We start from the raw sequence: 20420 nt of genomic DNA, 5'->3' as shown, positions 1-20420 counted from the left end.
GTTATTCCTAGGAGGAAAGTAAGATATCAAAGAATCATTCCACTGTGTACTGTGCTGGAATGAAATGTAGCAATTTAATAGCATACTTCATCAAGTTAGCACAGGAAGTCAAAGAGATTGCTGTAGCCAAATGAAACTGCAGGGAGAATTTAAAGGAAGCAAAATGTCATTTCATGAGTGGTAATTTTGCAAGGGCATAAAAACATCCCTGCTGGTAAATGGAGGAATAAATTGCTCATACACACTGTGGGAGAGCAGTGGTAGCAACACCTTTGTCAGGCTTCACCCTTGGAAGAAAAACAGCTGTTGCTTACCTCTCTTTCAGATTAAATTAACTGTACTGAATTAATCAATTTAGCAAAACTGGGGAACCATATATATATGTGTGTGTGTTTAACTGTAGACCCTAGCTATCCGCAGAAGGGACTGCTTAGCGGTCTAAGCATAGCGATTGTAATAACACCAAGACTTCCAATCCTGCTTGAATGGAAACCACAAGTTCAAATCGTTTGTGGTTTGACTCAGCCCTGAGCCCATCATCCTCTCTCAATAGCAGCCATGTCTTCAAAAGCGTTCACTGATTTTTTCGGATGAGGTGTCTCAAGTCCAACACTGATGCACTCAAACTCAGCAGGCGTGTTTGAACCTTTGATCTAGATCGATCGATTGATTGATTTTTCTATGTTGTTTGTTCTTTTCAGACAAAAATCTAAGCCAGCCTGATGTAGCAAAGTTCCGGCCTGCTCTGCCTGCCTATCTTTCAAATGCATGGTACGATTGACATTCCCCTACAGGGGATGTTTCATGTTTCACAACAAGGGCTGGGGTTTGTCCTGCTGCCCTTGCTCAATGTTTCCTTTCCCTGTGCTGGGTGGAGGCTATTAGTTGTGTCCAGGCGCTCCCTCTGCTGTGGTCATGGCCTTGGCTGCACACGGCCACTAGCTGGCTCTCCTCTCTCTGCAGGAGCCAGCCTCCAGTGCCTGGTGCAGGACGGGGAAGGTCCCTATTCACCCCCCCTCTGAGCTCAGAGACAGGCCCCGCCTGTGGCTTATGCAACCCTCAGACCCAGGGACAGCCACCCCGCGAAGAGCCGGCCAGCGAGCAAGACACACCCCTCTATGGCCCAGTAAGCCCCGCCCATCGCTCCCGAGCTTCACCAATGAAAAACCAGCACACGTGCTTTTTGTCCCCCCCCCGCCCCCCGTCGCTCAGTTTCTCACGAATCACAGCCTGGCCCAACTGCGTCCCTTTATCTGACCCAATCACAAACCGAGACCGGTGCTAAATCCTGCCCCTTCCTTGTGTCCGCCAATCAGATCCCTTTATCCAGTTTCCTTTGCGTTATCGCTGTCGCAACCAATCGTGGTCCAGTTACGTTATTTCCCCGCTCTCCGGCCCTGTTTTGCCTCAGCGGCTGCGTCACTCCGGTCGTCCACCAATCAGCGTGGGGCCGGCTTGTTCCGCGCAGTATGATAGGCGCTGCTCCAGCCGATGGGGGTGGGTCTGGCGGGCTGGGGAAGCTATATAAGGGGTTTGTTAAGCTGGCTGCTTCCCCGCGCGAACCAACGGCTGCGTGTCGCGTGTGGCGGCCGGGCTCGCCTCAGCTGAACCATGGTGGTACCCGCGCTCGCCCCGAGCCTGCTGCTCCGAGCCCTGGGCTGGGCGGGACGAGCTCCCCGCGGCTGCTGCTGTGCCCTGAGCCCCCGTCGGCTGCACCTCACCGCGCTCAGGTAGCGGGGGGGGGCTGGGAAACGGGGGGGGGGCGAGAGGGTCCCCTGGGGGGGGCGGAGTTCGGGAGACGTCTTTGTGGGGGAGGGGTAGAGAGGGGGTCCCCTGGGGGGAAGGGTGGAGTTGGGGGAGACGTGTCTCTGAGGGGGGGGTCCCTGGGGGGGAGTGGGAGAGAGGGGGGGTCCCTGGGGGGGAGTGGGAGAGAGGGGGGGTCCCTGGGGGGGAGTGGGGGAGATGTCCCTTTGTGGGGGGGGAGGGGGAGAGGGGGGGTCCCTGGGGGAGATGTCCCTTTGTGGGGGGGGAGGGGGAGAGGGGGGGTCCCTGGGGGAGATGTCCCTTTGTGGGGGGGGAGGGGGAGAGGGGGGGTCCCTGGGGGAGATGTCCCTTTGTGGGGGGGGAGGGGGAGAGGGGGGGTCCCTGGGGGAGATGTCCCTTTGTGGGGGGGGAGGGGGAGAGGGGGGGTCCCTGGGGGAGATGTCCCTTTGTGGGGGGGGAGGGGGAGAGGGGGGGTCCTACTGAGGTGAAGAGAGGGACCCGCTTAAGGTTCATGCGATATATGCTTGGGGACTCTGAATTAGATGGGAAACTGGCAGTGCAAAGCCCAGAGACGTGCCACTGGGCAGCCAGGGTGCTGAGGGGAAGATGGGGGTTGGGGTTGAGGCGTGATCTCACTGGTGTCTGAGAAATGAGACACAATTTTCCAGTGAAAAAGCAATGCGGGAAAACTGACTCAGGGTGGAGAGACCACAGAGCCACCCAGCTGGGGAAAAAACAAACTGGGCATCCCCATCCCATGCAGATGGTGGCTATATTGGGGATCTAACCACAAATACTCAAGCCCTGTCCAGGGTAGATGCTGAATGCAACAGGGAGCAAAGTCTAAACATACTGAGAAATCTGAACCATGCAGTTACTATGCGGGATTGCAACCCCCATCTTGGGCAGATGGTGGGTACAGTGGTGATGAAACCCCAAACACTGGAAAGCTGTGTCTGAGGCTGATGCTAGATGCATGGGAGGGGCGATGTTAAATCCCAAACATTGTGAATCTTTCTGTCAGGCCAGGACTTGTATTTACCCAAATTGAAACCCAGGGTTTGCTGTTGTACACTTGTGTTGCCCGTAAAGTACAGTATTGCTGAAATGAATGGGAACTTCTGCTCTGTTGGCCACTTTGCTTTGGTTGAGTACTCCCAGTGGCAGATAGCAGATCTGCAGGCTGATGAAATCCTATTCCCTGCTTGCATGGAATAGCTGCTTCTAATGCTCAAGATCCAGGGCCCACACTGACTTTGCTCTAGGCAAAGCACTGCCCTTCTGGTCTCCCCACACTCCTGGTGTGGCTGTGGGGGCACAGGTGTAACTGAGTTAAATGTAATTATATGTGGAGGGGAGAGAATACATTTTCTGGGTCTGAAGAGTAATTTAGTGCCAAGGAAAAATCTAAAAGGAGTGGGGAGAATTCTCCCTACAAATCATCATAAGCACTTTCCTTTCAAGCCAAAGACCATTCTGCCAGAAAGGGAGGCTCTTTTGCAGACAAATTTGAATTATCTAATCTGACAACCTAATTCATGATATTGCTTTAATTGTCCACCCTATAGAGTTGTTAGAATTAATTAGTACAGCCATGAAAATTTACACACCCAGACATAGAAATCTCACCTGCTCTCACCCTGAGGAGAAATCTTAACTTGGTTGTCAAAAAATCACTTGTGATAGAAAAGTATCATTTTGCAAGTGTGAATGAATTGTATATTTTAAGTAAAATGTTAAGTATGTATTAAATTATTGGTATGTGAGGGAAGAGCCAAAAATTTCTTTCTTCTCAAAGGTTTCAGAGTAACAGCCGTGTTAGTCTGTATTCGCAAAAAGAAAAGGAGTACTTGTGGCACCTTAGAGACTAACCAATTTATTTGAGCATAAAAAAGCATGAAAGCTTATGCTCAAATAAATTGGTTAGTCTCTTAGGTGCCACAAGTACTCCTTTTCTTTCTTCTCAAACTACCTGTTTCCCAGCTCTGAATGTTCCGTCATTTCCCAGTAGCAAGAAATGTATTTTTTTCATCCTTTTTTTCTGTGGTTTCCATTATCGCTCAAGAAATACATTATGCTACAGTACTTGCGTCAGTCTAGCTTTGAGACCTTTCTGTTGCTCCTCCCCTTTCAGGAACTCCTACAGAAAATTGTGGCTACGTGCTGTAACTGGGCAAAACTGCCTTCCAGTGAGATGGTGCTGTCTCAAGTGTATTAAAATTGTTTCTGGCTTGCTCAAGATGCAAAGTGCCTCACTTGTGTTTTTCAGACTTTTAAAGGAGTACTTCTAACTTTTCTTCACCCTTAGGCTCTTTGATATATCTCAGCGCTTGACTCTCTTGGAGGGGCATGGGGGAGAGAGGTTAATGCTCCTGCCAATAGATATGGAGCTACATTCTGGTCTTACAATGTGAATTTGAAAATTATTCCACTGATGTCAACCTATTTAACTGCAATCAGATCAGTGGTAAAATATTTTGGGGGGCTGGCGCTCCTGTGCACCTGTTACATCTCGTCATCTCTCTTCTTGCTCCTACACCCTGCCCTCCCCCTTTTGTTCAAGCCTAATGTCTAGTCAAAGAATTATGTAATGAAAAGCTGCTGCCAAGGTTTTGCCTTGGCATTCCTGTAGACTCTGGCAAGGGATACATTGACACTTTGACCGAAACTTAGATTCTTTTATGAACTTCTAGTTCTGTTTATAGTAAAGATGACTTTTAGGAAGTCCAGCAAGCTATTATGTGACTTAGTGTATGTGTGATATTAATCAGCATTTAGCTCTGCAGTTAAAACGTTTAGCATTTGAAATGGTGCCAGTAGGTTCATTTCCCTGTTAGAGGGAATAATCTCAGTTACATTTGGTAGTACCTAAAAAACTATCTGACTTCCTTAGGCGATCGCCTTTTGGGATTGTCAGCTAGGTATAACTTAATTTCACAATAAATTTACCAGACAGTTGGATAATCCAGTTATTTAAATGAGGTTTGTGCCCCAAAAGAATCTAAGGAGAAACATTTAAAATCTCCAAACTAACACACTGCTGCGTCAGATGTGTTAGAGTACAGATTGTCCTACAGAAATGTTCACACCCCAAGCTACTTTGTGTAGTGCCCCCTGTCCATTCTGGTACCTCCTTTAGAGCTAATCTCCTTTTGGGTTTTGATGGACAGGCCTGTGTTCTTCTGGGTCCTGCCACCCACTCAGCAGGGTGCAGCGCTTTTCTTCCCACATGAATTTATTTCGCAGTGCCTCCACCCCTCTTGTTCCTTCTTGGCAGGGTCACCAAGTCAGCTTGGGGGGAAAATTCTAATCACAGGGTAACCCTCACTTATTTGCCAGATAGTTGGAGACTTCCAAGAAATAGCACAAACACATACAATATATTTAACACAGTAATTATATTAAACGGGAGATAAATATAACAGGGTAAAACTATTCTCAGGGTCACTGGTACCCACTGGTAATACCTATGAATTTCCTATCGTGATCTGATACAGCAAATGTCAAATTAGTGTCCTGTTGGTACACGTACTTTATAGGCGCCCTTGATGACTTGTGACCATGATATCTTCTGTGCAGCAGTGAACAATGTGACTGAATAGATTCAAGTGGGATATGGTGATAACTCCCTCCACAGATTTAACAGGCAGCAGGTTAACAAAATCCCCAAATCCTTACCCCCTGGCTTGAGGATGCAGTTCAGGGCGAAAGGGGTCTCCCAAACAATTTCCCTGACTAGCTAATGAGCCTTAGTGCACTCTCAAACAACTGTGAATGATCCTCAGATTCAGAGATGGCTCTGGACTCCTCAGTCACTGGAGCGGGCTGATGCTACTGCAGGCAGGTGTCATAGAATCATAGAATATCAGGGTTGGAAGGGACCCCAGAAGGTCATCTAGTCCAACCCCCTGCTCGAAGCAGGACCAATTCCCAGTTAAATCATCCCAGCCAGGGCTTTGTCAAGCCTGACCTTAAAAACCTCTAAGGAAGGAGATTCTACCACCTCCCTAGGTAACGCATTCCAGTGTTTCACCACCCTCTTAGTGAAAAAGTTTTTCCTAATATCCAATCTAAACCTCCCCCACTGCAACTTGAGACCATTACTCCTCGTTCTGTCATCTGCTACCATTGAGAACAGTCTAGAGCCATCCTCTTTGGAACCCCCTTTCAGGTAGTTGAAAGCAGCTATCAAATCCCCCCTCATTCTTCTCTTCTGCAGGCTAAACAATCCCAGCTCCCTCAGCCTCTCCTCATAACTCATGTGTTCCAGACCCCTAATCATTTTTGTTGCCCTTCGCTGGACTCTCTCCAATTTATCCACATCCTTCTTGTAGTGTGGGGCCCAAAACTGGACACAGTACTCCAGATGAGGCCTCACCAATGTCGAATAGAGGGGAACGATCACGTCCCTCGATCTGCTCGCTATGCCCCTACTTATACATCCCAAAATGCCATTGGCCTTCTTGGCAACAAGGGCACACTGCTGACTCATATCCAGCTTCTCGTCCACTGTCACCCCTAGGTCCTTTTCCGCAGAACTGCTGCCTAGCCATTCGGTCCCTAGTCTGTAGCTGTGCATTGGGTTCTTCCGTCCTAAGTGCAGGACCCTGCACTTATCCTTATTGAACCTCATCAGATTTCTTTTGGCCCAATCCTCCAATTTGTCTAGGTCCTTCTGTATCCTATCCCTCCCCTCCAGCGTATCTACCACTCCTCCCAGTTTAGTATCATCCGCAAATTTGCTGAGAGTGCAATCCACACCATCCTCCAGATCATTTATGAAGATATTGAACAAAACCGGCCCCAGGACCGACCGCTGGGGCACTCCACTTGATACCGGCTGCCAACTAGACATGGAGCCATTGATCACTACCCGTTGAGCCCGACAATCTAGCCAGCTGTCTACCCACCTTATGGTGCATTCATCCAGCCCATACTTCCTTAATTTGCTGACAAGAATACTGTGGGAGACCGTGTCAAAAGCTTTGCTAAAGTCAAGAAACAATACATCCACTGCTTTCCGTTCATCCACAGAACCAGTAATCTCATCATAAAAGGCGAAAGGTGTCGTCTTCATGCAGGAGTCAGGCTGCTGCTCATGCTTCATGCAGGTGCCAGGATTTCCCCTTACCAAAAAGGGCTCAAGGTGCAGATTACAGAACTATACTAAAATCCAAACTTTAGTCTCCCACCCTAGCGCTCATATACTATCAGCAGGCAGCAGCCTTGGACTAGCAGCCGGAGCAGAGCTGGCCATGTGGTGACTGATCTCACCTAGGGAGCTGGAAGGCTAGCTCAGCTTGGCGGGGGGAAGTTTCCCCAACAAAGCTCAACAAACTGGAAGTCACCTTGGAGCTGGAAAGGCTCAAGCTAAGGGATCTTGCTTTTAGGTCCCCAGAGGCCAGTTTTCAGGGGGAACCCTGCACGCAGGCCTGGGGGACTCACCAGCTCCCCACACAGCCACTCCTGCCCTTTCCCTGGCTGGCTAGTCCAGATTGCTCCAAAATGGCTTCTCCCTCTCCTTAACTCCCTTGGAAGAGTTTTTCTCTCTCTGTTGGTTGCTGAGCAGACTGGGTCCCCCTCCGTACCAGGGACAGCGTGCCTCTTCCTGATCTACCAGCACACAGAGCCCCAGGAATCTAAGTAATCTCCTTGGGGGTTACATTTGTGTAGGCATCAATTTCTGCCTTGAACTCCCTTCAACCAGACACAATCTGTATGACTGTTCCTATAGCCTACTTTCTCTCATTGAGGCCCTAATGAGAGAGAGGGACCCATGGCTAAAGCTCCAGGCCTGGGATTGTACCCTCAAAGGAGACTATTGTCATTTGGTTAAAACAAGGGGAGTGGAGGGCAGGACTTGCAGTATGACCTTGAGAGGAAAGTCACTTAAATCTTTGTTCAGCAATCTAGAAAAATGGAGTATAATATCTGGTATGTGTGGGTGTTAGTATTAATGCATGTTTGAAGTGCTTTGACAACTTCTGTTGAAAGGTGAAGGTTTGAGTGTTTAAAAGAGAACTAGATAAATTCATGGAGGTTAAGTCCATTAATGGCTATTAGCCAGGATGGGTAAGGAATGGTGTCCCTAGCCTCTGTTTGTCAGAGGGTGGAGATGGATGGCAGGAGAGAGATAACTTGACCATTACCTGTTAAATGCCCCAGAGCGAGTGAACCTGGCATTGGCCACTGTGGGCAGACAGGATACTGGGTTGGATGGACCTTTGGTCTGACTTAGTATGGCCGTTCTTATGATATCAGACAGTCAGTAATGCAAATTAGGAGATCTTTTTAGTTTCCTCCCTTTTTGACAATCCTAGCCTAATCTATTTGACCAATGACTTTCCTTCCTAGATGGTAAGAGAGTAACCCTAGTAATCAAATTTGTGGACTATTCTGAATGTAAAGTACTCTGCTAAATTTAGAGCTGTAGGGTATATAATTTTGGAAAGCAGCCTGGAGCAGTTCTTGAAAATAGCAAATTTAATTGGTTCCAAAAATTATTTAGCCTAAAGCTAGTTTAAAATAGTATCTGAAGCTTGAATTTGAGTTTGTCTTGTAAGAGGCTTGATAAATTTTTCCTTTGTGGCTTTTCTGCCCAGATGTGGGGAAGACCAGTATTTGACCATAGTATTGTGGATCATGCTTTTCCCTGGTAGTCATTTGCAATTTCACGGCCATGAAAAATAAGTCCCGGACCGTGAAATAAGCCCTTTTCCATGAAATCTGATGTCCCTTTGTTCCTAGGAGCGCCCCAGCAAAGAGGCCTCCTAGCTCTGGGCTGGGGAGTGACGGGACTTGTCCATCCCCTGCACAGCTGCTTTGGGGGGGTGGGGGTGGGCAGGGGGACACTAGACCCACCTCCGGGTGCCTCCCTCCGCTGCAGGATGCTCTGGGACTGGGCAGCACCCCAGGGCTGCTCTTGGGTATCTTTTCCGGCTGCAGATAGCTCCGCACCCTCTCATCCCCACTCTGTTAAGCTCTGAAGGCAGCACAGAAATTAGGGTGGCAATCCCATGACCCCTCTACAACAGGTTTGCAACCCTCCCCTCCACAATCCCCTTTTCAGTCAGGACCCCCACAGTTACAACCCTTGACCTGAAAACATGAACTTCACCAATTTTCAAATCCCATGGCTGTGAAATTGACCATAATGGAGGTGAATCTGGTAGGGCCCTAGTTATAGTTGCCACTAAGTGAAAAACTCATTATCACCACCCCTTGTTCCTGCTGCTGGCCATAATAGTCTAGCAGGAACAAAACTAATATTTTTGTAAGTTTTGCTCTTGATAAGAGAGTGAGTGCTTTTTATTCAAGCTGTGATATTAATACATTTTCTGAAGCTCGGATGTAAAGGAAGCTGGTGTGTAGCCTTTCAGTTAGTGTAAATTGGCAGCTGTGTAACCCCTTTGGCTAGTACTATTTCTGTCAGCTTTCCCTACTGTGTGGTTATCCAGTTTCCTGGAATGCATTGGCAATAGTTATGTATTCCTGATACCAATATAGATCAGGAATGTATGTAGGGGCTTTTTTAACATGACTCAAATGTCAAAGATAAACACTTGTATTTTATTCTCTCTGCTTCAGCAAAATTTCATATATTGATCAAGTGTCAGTAGCCTGTTTTTAAAGCTGTACTCATGACACTGATACTAGTTTTTGCAACGGTACTTGCATATTAAGATAATTAAAAACAAGCGGAAGAATACTTGTTGGCAACAAATTCTAAGATAATATGTATCTAGGATATTATTCTGTTCCTTTACTATGAATATTATTCATACTCCTTTACTAACCATTTTCTACTGAAGTTTATCCATTATAAACTTCAGTGGAAAGTGGTTAGTAAAGGCATATGAAATCTGAGTAAAGGGCAAATAAGATAAACTTGCATAGTTATGTACATTATTCTGAATGTGCTGTGGTTTTTGACAGGGAATTAATATGGACTTCGATTTTTGCTTGTGCAAATTATCCACTTTAAAAGATCTAAGTGTTAAACTGAAAAGTTAAAAATGATCCAGTAGAACTTAGCTGTAGTGAAATTCCATTTATAGTGAAGCAAATTGAAAGTCCCACATTTTGTTTCAAAGAATTTTAGTTATAGTAAAAACTCTGCTAAAGTGAAATTATGTACTTTGTATTCAGGGAGGGGAAGAGGATTATTTAGCTATATGAGTTTTATTTGCTTGATTGCTGATTTAGAATGTAAAATGTACACTGGACAAAAGCATGACAGGAGCGTGGCTTTCCAGGAGAGAGCAATCCATGAACTTTCTCAAATTACATGAACGGTCAGCAAATATAAAACAAACTGGCCTAGGAATTGTCTTCAAATTTATTGGCTTGAGTATGCATCATTTGATTTTCCTCAGAAAAATCTATCATCTTCCAGCTTTGCTGCTATTAAACAGGATATCTAGCTAAGCAGAATTGATTCTTGTATTGGCCACTTGAAATGGGTTTTATACAAATGTGAAGTATGGAATATAATATTTGTGCATAGGTCTAACTCGCTACAACAGGAACTGCTGTAATGATCTACGTTAGCTGAATTTCTTGACTAAAACGTTGGGGGTGAAGTTTGGGTAGAAAACTCAATATGGAGTGAATGTTTTTAAAAAAGGGTCCCTGCTCAGATAACATATTTTCTTATTTTTTTCAGAAATGATGCAGTCATAATTTCTGGAAGAAAACTGGCTCAGCAGATCAGACAGGAAGCCCGACATGAAGTTGAACAATGGGTAGCAGCTGGTAACAAGAGACCCCATCTCAGTGTGGTTCTAGTTGGAGAAAATCCTGCAAGTCACTCCTATGTACTTAACAAAACCAAAGCAGCTGCTGATGTAGGTAGGTTCTTGCACTCCTGTCTTTGTGCCCTAACTAATAGGACACTTAACAAGAAGTATCTTTAATTTAAGACCCTAATTTAAATTGGACTTCTCATATGCTGGATGAGGATACGCAATTTTCATCTTGCTGCCCATGGAGACTTTTATCTAGTTAGCTTAGTAGTGGCCCTAGTGAACTCCCCACATCTTCCAATGCTGTCTGCCTGCTTTCAGCTGACATGGAGGTACAGTCCTGAATGCAATGCTCCATCTTCATCTGTATGATAGACCAAGCAGGAGCATTGTGGTTTGCATCTTGCTATTTGAATGTAAGATATTTAAGTCCATGGTATGTAATATCTGTTAATGGAAGATTGAGACTTTTAAACTTGTCAATAGAGATTATTTCTGTAGTGTAAAAATCAGTATGAATTAAGAATGTTCATTTCTGGACTTAGTCTACATTTGAACCTCTCCGTTAATGTGGTGTTTAAAATGACACTCTAGGAATCAGCAGTGAAACAATCCTGAAACCAGCCTCCATCACTGAAGAGGAGCTGCTTGATTTGATCAGCAAGCTAAATGATGACACCAATGTGGATGGCCTATTAGTGCAGCTTCCCTTACCTGGTGAGTTGGTGGAATTTTGAGGAGCTCTTACTTGGCTTGTCTTCGCTACTGGGAGATCCATGCAGTGGGTGTCAATTTAGCAGGTCCAGTGAAGACCTACTAAATCGACGGCAGAGTGCTCTCAAGTCAACTCTCTCTCTCCTCTTCTCTCTTCCCCCCCGCCCAGTGAAGACAAGATCACTGTGTTTGCACCTTTACCTAGAAAACTTTCAAATGTCTTGTGTGCAGTGAGAGATCAAGTTAGAGTATGGCTCTGCCCTGAACCTGCTGTGATGCTGCACTTCCGTTGCTCTCGTGTGTGACGCATATGAAGGAAATGGCATTCTGCCATTATGCTGTTCAATGAAGAAAAGTTGGTTTGACTTCCTTTGTAGTAGCAAAAAGAAAAGGAGTCCTTGTGGCACCTTAGAGACTAACCAATTTATTTGAGCATAAGCTTTCGTGAGCTACAGCTCACTTCATCGGATGCATACTGTTGAGCATAAGCTTTCGTGAGCTACAGCTTACTTTACTGTGGTTTTCCACAGTATGCATCCGATGAAGTGAGCTGTAGCTCACGAAAGCTTACGCTTAAATAAACTGGTTAGTCTCTAAGGTGCCACAAGTACTCCTTTTCTTTTTGCGATTACAGACTAACACGGCTGTTACTCTGAAATTTGTAGTAGCAGTTGAATGTGTGCAGGTTAGATATGTTTTCACCTTTCTGGAGTAGGTTTCAGAGTAATAGCCGTGTTAGTCTGTATTCGCAAAAAGAAAAGGAGGACTTGTGGCACCTTAGAGACTAACCAATTTTTTTGAGCGTAAGCTTTCGTGAGCTACAGCTCACTTCATCGGATGCATACTGTGGAAAGTGTAGATGATCTTATTATATACACACAAAGCATGAAAAAATACCTCCTCCCACCCCACTCTCCTGCTGGTAATAGCTTATCTAAAGTGATCACTCTCCTTACAATGTGTATGATAATCAAGTTGGGCCATTTCCAGCACAAATCCAGGTCGGTGTCCCCCCCGCCCCCGCCAAACTCACTCTCCTGCTGGTAATAGCTTATCCAAAGTGACCACTCTCCTTACAATGTGTATGATAATCAAGGTGTGCCATTTCCAGCGCAAATCCAGGGTTTAACAAGAATGTCGGGGGGGGGGGGTAGGAAAAAACAAGGGGAAATAGGCTACCTTGCATAATGACTAAGCCACTCCCAGTCTCTATTCAAGCCTAAGTTAATTGTATCCAATTTGCAAATGAATTCCAATTCAACAGTTTCTCGCTGGAGTCTGGATTTGAAGTTTTTTTGTTGTAAAATAGCGACTTTCATGTCTGTAATCACGTGACCAGAGAGATTGAAGTGTTCTCCGACTGGTTTATGAATGTTATAATTCTTGACATCTGATTTGTGTCCATTTACTCTTTTACGTAGAGACTATCCAGTTTGACCAATGTACATGGCAGAGGGGCATTGCTGGCACATGATGGCATATATCACATTGGTGGATGTGCACGTGAACGAGCCTCTGATAGTGTGGCTGATGTGATTAGGCCCTGTGATGGTGTCCCCTGAATAGATATGTGGGCACAGTTGGCAACGGGCTTTGTTGCAAGGATAGGTTCCTGGGTTAGTGGTTCTGTTGTGTGGTATGTGGTTGTTGGTGAGTATTTGCTTCAGGTTGGGGGGCTGTCTGTAGGCAAGGACTGGCCTGTCTCCCAAGATTTGTGAGAGTGTTGGGTCATCCTTCAGGATAGGTTGTAGATCCTTAGTAATGCGTTGGAGGGGTTTTAGTTGGGGGCTGAAGGTGACGGCTAGTGGTGTTCTGTTATTTTCTTTGTTAGGCCTGTCCTGTAGTGGGTGACTTCTGGGAACTCTTCTGGCTCTATCAATCTATTTCTTCACTTCCGCAGGTGGGTTTTGTACTTGTAAGAATGCTTGATAGAGATCTTGTAGGTGTCTGTCTGTCTGAGGGGTTGGAGCAAATGCGGTTGTATCGCAGAGCTTGGCTGTAGACGATGGATTGTGTGGTGTGGTCAGGGTGAAAGCTGGAGGCATGTAGGTAGGAATAGCGATCAGTAGGTTTCCAGTATAGGGTGGTGTTTGTGACCATGGTTGCTGCTTGTTGGGACTGCATTGTATATGCAACTGCAATCTAGGTGGTCTAAAAATAACATCTCCAAATTTAAAGGGGTATTTTCACATTCATTGCAAGAAATATTGAATGCACAGGGGTAAACTTGAAGTCCCTATGGTTAATTCCTTGCTTGTATTCAAGGAACTATCGAAAGCCTGTCAAATTCATATAGCTGTAGGGCTAATATAGCCACTTGAGATTGCAATAGAAATATTTACACATGTGAATATCTGGTATTTGAGTTACATGAGGTAGCCTCAAGTTTGCCATAATGCTTTAGAATAGAGGCTAAAGTGATCATTCTCAGCTAATTACATTTTCTTCAGCTGATTAAATGGAGTTGGCTGCACCCTAATGTTGACACTTACTTTTTTTCAGAGCATATTGATGAGCGAAAGATCTGCAATGCTGTGATCCCAGAAAAAGATGTTGATGGTTTTCACGTGGTGAATGTGGGGCGCATGTGTCTGGATCAATATTCAATGCTGCCAGCTACACCTTGGGGTGTGTGGGAAATCATCAAGAGAACTGGTAGGGGTCATAAGAGCAACATTTTAAGTGCTGTTCATCTCCATTGCAGTTTAAAGTTGAGTGAGTTTTAACTTCTTTTCCAATCCCATAGGAATCCCAACCCTGGGGAAGAATGTAGTAGTGGCTGGCAGATCAAAGAACGTTGGAATGCCCATTGCAATGTTGCTGCATACCGACGGCAGACATGAGCGCCCTGGAGGTAACAGCTCCACCACATCGTGCTGTGTTCTTGTCAGAGTTTGCAGGCTAGACACAATGGTTCACTAAGAGGGGAGACGCAGAGAAGCCCGTGTGCTGTAGAATGTAATACTGATCAATAGTTTCCTGATTACTGGATCACTGCTCGTCCTTGCAGTCAGGGTGGTGGTATGTACTACAGGCCATGCTAATTTGTGGCTAAAGATTTCATGGCACTTGTAAGGGTAAACACATTAACTGCATTGTCCTTGAGTAAATACATGGGGCACAAGTTTATTGAAGTGAAGTGATTTCCCCCCTTTCTATCAGTGGTTCAGTAAGAGGAATCATAGAATATCAGGGTTGGAAGGGACCCCAGAAGGTCATCTAGTCCAACCCCCTGCTCAAAGCAGGACCAATTCCCAGTTAAATCATCCCAGCCAGGGCTTTGTCAAGCCTGACCTTAAAAACCTCTAAGGAAGGAGATTCTACCACCTCCCTAGGTAACGCATTCCAGTGTTTCACCACCCTCTTAGTGAAAAAGTTTTTCCTAATATCCAATCTAAACCTCCCCCACTGCAACTTGAGACCATTACTCCTCGTTCTGTCATCTGCTACCATTGAGAACAGTCTAGAGCCATCCTCTTTGGAACCCCCTTTCAGGTAGTTGAAAGCAGCTATCAAATCCCCCCTCATTCTTCTCTTCTGCAGGCTAAACAATCCCAGCTCCCTCAGCCTCTCCTCATAAGTCATGTGTTCCAGTCCCCTAATCATTTTTGTTGCCCTTCGCTGGACTCTCTCCAATTTATCCACATCCTTCTTGAAGTGTGGGGCCCAAAACTGGACACAGTACTCCAGATGAGGCCTCACCCATGTCGAATAGAGGGGAACGATCACATCCCTCGATCTGCTCGCTATGCCCCTACTTATACAACCGCATCCACAGCCCACTTAACAATATGGGAAAAGCAATGATTGTGATCCATACACTGAACTCATGATCTTTGCAGACTGTAAATCAGTGGGGGATCCTTCAGAGTGAAAAGCTAGAATTTTTCATGTCAAAACCTGAGAAAATGCTCATTTGGTCTAATCTTGCAGGTGATGCAACAGTAACAATATCACATCGCTACACTCCTAAAGAACAGCTCAAGCAACACACGATTCTGGCTGATATTGTGGTAGCAGCTGCAGGTAAGACCATTAAACTCTTTGCACTAAAGGCAAGATTCCCACAAGAGAGAAACTTCCTGTACTGATGCTGCTTTATATAGGAATCCGTGTACTGAGGATAGCATCAGGTCTTGGTGCGGTGTCCTCCATGTCCCATGTGCAGTTTGTGCTCTGTGAGGCTGGATGGCACTTGCAGAGTCACTCCATGCTGCTGCAAGGAGCAGCCAGAGGGAGTTGTTGGAATGAGGAACTCCCTTCTGATCTCCTGTGTAACAGAGCTGTTGCAGCCAAGCCAGGTCATTACATTTTAAATGAATGTGGACAATCATTCTCTGATAAATGACTTGCCTGCTCCCACTATCTGAGTGAAAGGGCAACATAATCGAATTGCGAAATTGTAGTGGAAAAACCCTTAAGGCTGTGGACCTATTTTACTATAGCAAGTGAGTGGTTGATGGTGGAGAGTCAGGTTGAGCTGCAATGCTAATGTTCTGTGAGATATCATGCAGTAGTTTATGCCATCTGGTTAGATCCAGGAATAGCTCAGATTGTGGGACCTGTGTCCCTGCTCATCTCATCTCCTTTTTCTAGTGCAGTCACAAACAGTACATGTGCAGAGGAGCGTCAATGGGTCTCTGCTTAGCCATGGAACCATGCAGGTGGTGGAAGGCCACACTAAGTATGGGGCCATCAGCAAAACTTTGGCATGAGTGCTTGGGAGCCATGAGGACACTGGATGAGGAGGAAAGGGTTGAGTGAGCAAAGAATCACAGAACAGAATGAATATCATGTAAAGAAAGACAACGATAGTGAAGGGACTGAAAAAGGTGATTGGGCTGAAGGTGGAAGCACACAAGGAGTGAAATAGTTCATTTTAAGACATGCATTTTTAATGTAGCTCTGTAATGTGCCATCAGGAAAAACAAATGCAGTGTAGAGGACATTTAATGGCAGTGTTACTGAAACCAAATCGCAGTCACTAAAGACTTAACTATTTCTTCTTAGGGATACTCGTGACTTGCGTGACATAAATTTAACTGGCCATCCTAAATGTCTGGTAGTACCTGTTAAGCCTGGCCCCACCCCATCAGCTGCTATTTACCCACATCTCTGGCACTGATAGCTATGGACTCTACATGCTCTTGCGGGACTGCCTTCTGTACTAAAACTGAGAATTTTCCCAATAATTTCACTTTTTTTCCCCTTGATATAGTGTTCTTGCATTACATTCACTTGATGACTTTGGCACAGGCCTGTACTAACGCAAGGCAAACATACTGGTTATATAAACTTAAGCACTTCCAAGAACTAAATTTCTATTAATTTTTTAAAAAAAAAAAATTTTGGTTCTAAGCTACTTGACAGCTCTTTTTGAGGTAAATTTAACTTTCCTACTATTTCCATTTTTTCTCTTGAAAATTACTTGGATATAATGGACTTCAAAACAAATCAAGCTGTTGATCATTAATCCATAAAATGGAGTAGAATAACTAATTTATAAAATGCTTTTGATGATAATGCATGATGGTTTGGATGGACATACTTAGATTTTAGTTTTGAGAATCTGCTTTTCTGTCTCTTTGCGGTGGGCTTATTGACTAGTTTTACAGCTGTGCGTTTTATTCAGTATCAACTCACCATGGTGTAAGTGGTTGGTGGTTTTTAAATTTCAGGTATTCCTAATCTTATCACGGCTGATATGATTAAAGAAGGAGCAGCTGTTATCGATGTTGGGATAAACAGAGTGCAGGATCCTGTTACTGCCAAGTCCAAACTAGTTGGAGATGTGGATTTTGAAGGTACAGAAGCTGTTTTTTGTATTAACTACTTTAAGAGCATTCAATGTCTTGAGTATTTAGAAGGGCAGGGAAACCCCACTTATATGACTGAACTGATTTAGACTGACATTGAGAAGGTCTCTTGAATCTGATCTTGTCCCCTACTTGAGAACTACTTTGGGAACAGTGCTTCCTGTGCCATGGTTAAACCATGGGGCAATTGACATGTCGAACATCTGCAGCGTTCAGTCACTTGATCTAACTCCATTTTCACAGCTGCACAGAGAAACCTTTCTCTTCACCTGATAGTATGCAGGATTGACACCTAATTACCTGCTTTGATCATGCAATCAAACTGTCTTTTGAAGAGTTTTATGTAATGTTAGGTCTAGGTAGTTAATGGTGTGTGTGACAGGCAAGAGACAGCACATGTTCAGACTGTTTAAACTCCTCTTAATTTACACAGAACTGTGCATGGGACTTTGATCGTTGCTGATGTGAGTTCAGTAATTACACATTAGTTAAGATGCTTGCATTTTTCATTTCAGTGTAGCCTTTTATGACTTATTAGTGCAGCTTCTCAATAGGACAAAAGTTTTGAAAGCCTGTGTAGTGCACCATTCTCAATTCTAACTCTCCTTCCAGGGGTAAAGAAGAAAGCCAGTTACATCACTCCGGTCCCTGGGGGAGTTGGGCCCATGACAGTTGCTATGCTGATGAAGAATACAATTATTGCGGCAAAGAAAATGCTGAAATCTAAAGAGCTTGAAGCCTTAACTGTTTAATGGTGGACTTATAACATTCCAAATCAACTCCCAAAAACAGGCCGATAGAAATGCAATATTTTTATTTATTGTATAGAAGTGAATTCAATGAGACTTTGAAGTCATGAGATATTTATTTAAAGCATAAGTATACAAACGATTGTATACAAAGGCTTTAAGCATCTAAATACCTAGGTCACTCCATCTGTTTAGTTTGTAATGATTCCCAGTGATGTTGGTGGGGTTTTTATATTTAAACTAGTTACATTTTGAGAAGTCTAAAATTTGCAGGGTGGAGAAAATCAGCTGCAAGTGCTTCTTATACAGAAATGTACAGTACTCAGTCTTTCAGAGGGTTTCCAACTTGCTAGCTTCTAATATCCTGTGTATCATTCCAGAGTGAAAGAATAATAATCTTCAAAGTAAAGTGCTTTCATGGGTCCTGACATTTGACCACATTTATAGGATTGTTTGCTAGCATTGTTGGACACTAGGGGGTGCAAAATAGTATATTGCATGTTGAGCTCAAGTTATTTTTCTACAAAAAAAAGTTACCTAGGTTTTAAAAACGACTTACAATGGAAAAGCTCTTAAGTCTAACTACTTGTTCACATCTAGGTAGAAGATGTCTTAGCAAGATTACCTTTCAACCTGTTTGCTCTTAACATTGAAACAGTTCTCCCAGCTATTGGTATGTAGCTAGACCAATATTCAGTACTGGGCACAAGTTTTCTTTAGCCAAAGAACAGAGGTGGCTGTTGACTCTGCCTTCAATATTTTCTACTACATTGTGAGGCGTGAATAACCCAGGTTAATTTTGATTAAAAAAAATTATTGAAAAGCTTGGTATTAGGAGTGGTGTGTAACATTCTTGATCATATAGCCTGCCAGTTAAAGTGCTGCAGGGCATTTGGCTCTATATATAGTTGCCTTGGATAACTTCTAGAGAGTTTAAAAGTAATACCAGACCAGGTATACCAACTGCCTAAAAAGAGCTGGGATAACTTTTTCTCCACACAGCTAAACCACTTCACTTTGGTTCTGGTCAGACAGCCATTACACCAAATGGTTTGGTTGTCTATTCTGGACTAGTCAGACTCAATTGCCATTACTAAACTCACTTCCATTTTTGTCAAAGAAGCAGACTGCTTTGCATTCAGATTTTTTTTAAGGTGATAGCTGTCAGCTGTAGTTGGAGCTGCTGCAGCAGAAGTGAACTGTAGTTTAAATTCATTTCTACTGCTTATCGCTGAGAACTGCACCAGAATTTGTAGAATAGCTTCTTTAATGCTATCGGTACAAAAGGGACTTTTCAAGTTTCTTTCCATCTAAAGGGAATGTGGCTTCATATTAACTAGGATGAAGAAGATTGGATTTACATTTCTTTCTAGACACTTGCCTCGACAGCAAGTCGTGCTTCTTCTGAAGGCAAAGCCGCATACGTGCCCTGGAACGTAGTTTGAAACACAACCGGCTCCTGCTGCCAAATCTTGAAGAGGAAGAGACCTTCATTGTGAGCAGAAACATCACTGGCTGCCTTACCTGCTGGAGCTGGGAGTGCCTCTAAGGACTGAAAGCCTGGCTAACTGCAAATGACTGTGCTGCTAGGTCCAAGAACACCTGTTGTCATATAAGTGTTACCTGGATTTCTCCACTAGACTGGTCTTATCAAAAATGCATCCCTCCTATACAACAACTTGCTGAGAGTAAAATTCAGGTTTCATCATGAACATGCTACAAAGTGAAGAGAATTTAATGAGATTTATTGGATTGTTAATAAAATGTAAAATAGCTACTGTATTTAGTAGCTAAGTAGGCTGCTAGTCTGGTACTTTTGAAATCACTTTGCATATACAAAAAAGTGTAAACAGCCTGAGACACTGAAAACTGCATGGATTTAATTAAAACTGATACTGTACTTTATAGCTTCCTTGATTTAAAAGTCAAGCATATATTCTTGTGCTACATGGAACACTTAGCTGAGTCAACAAAGCCTTTTCAATTTGCTTTGAACATTGAAACTGAATGGACATATTACAATCTTAATTACTTTTAAAAAGGTTAATCTATCATGCTTTAGCTACCACAGACAAGACTGATACAAAATAAACTAGAAAATATACAGAACCAAGTTCAAATAATTATTAGGTGTTAAGGTAAAAATTAAGTGGCTGTCACTTCACTGTCAACTGGAGTAATACTGTTTTATTAATCTCACATTCAAAAACAGTCTTGTTGGGTACTCAAGCTAGAAAATTCTATAAATAAGAAACTGAATTCAAGTTTTCTTTTTGCTTAAATATTTACAAAGAACCAGCATCTGTTTCAGTCTAAGGTTCAAAGCAGTTGCAATATTTAACCAGCATTCCAGAACCCCCTGTAAAGTGGACTTTGTCAGAACCAGGGCTTTATCCTAAAAAACCTTAAGCCTACTAGTAAAGATGCAAGCAGGTGGAATTTATAACAAAGCACTGAGGGCTCTCTGCAGTAATCTTAGATAGCTGATATTTTCTAAAAAATAAAAATCAAGTTTTATTCAACAAAACCCCCAAGGCAATTTTTTTGTTGCTTTCCTTTCTGAAAAGTGCAACTATGAGTGAGTAGGTACAATAACATTAACCTTTCCAAACAGTAACAGGTCTTTTAGACAT

The 20420-nt window shown here is 43.9% G+C and overlaps 1 protein-coding gene across 1 annotated transcript; it reads left to right on the top strand.

Annotated features, from left to right (window-relative positions):
* Positions 1-1561: 1561 nt before the first annotated feature.
* MTHFD2 (methylenetetrahydrofolate dehydrogenase (NADP+ dependent) 2, methenyltetrahydrofolate cyclohydrolase) lies at positions 1562-19687 on the top strand. Its single transcript, XM_084615365.1, has 8 exons — positions 1562-1730; positions 10430-10614; positions 11103-11225; positions 13725-13877; positions 13969-14076; positions 15156-15248; positions 16901-17026; positions 17651-19687. The coding sequence occupies exons 1-8, from the start codon at positions 1612-1614 to the stop codon at positions 17788-17790; spliced, it is 1047 nt and encodes a 348-aa protein (XP_084471491.1). The 5' UTR covers positions 1562-1611; the 3' UTR covers positions 17791-19687.
* The last annotated feature ends 733 nt before the right edge of the window (positions 19688-20420 follow it).

The sequence above is a fragment of the Lepidochelys olivacea genome, assembly GCF_965140295.1.
Source record: "Lepidochelys olivacea isolate rLepOli2 genome assembly, chromosome: 26".
In the NCBI taxonomy this organism is placed as follows: domain Eukaryota; kingdom Metazoa; phylum Chordata; order Testudines; family Cheloniidae; genus Lepidochelys; species Lepidochelys olivacea.
The sequence above is the reverse complement of the archived record's forward strand: the minus strand, read 5'-3'. Positions and strand labels throughout refer to the sequence as shown.

What these genes read in the sequence shown, in the direction of transcription:
- MTHFD2 (XM_084615365.1), top strand. Translation starts at nt 1,612, where the DNA reads ATGGTGGTACCCGCGCTCGCCCCGAGCCTGCTGCTCCGAGCCCTGGGC. An exon ending in AGTGCAGCTTCCCTTACCTG is followed by an intron (nt 11,226 to 13,724) that starts GTGAGTTGGTGG and finishes ACTTTTTTTCAG; the next exon opens with AGCATATTGATGAGCGAAAG. An exon ending in TATTGTGGTAGCAGCTGCAG is followed by an intron (nt 15,249 to 16,900) that starts GTAAGACCATTA and finishes TTTAAATTTCAG; the next exon opens with GTATTCCTAATCTTATCACG.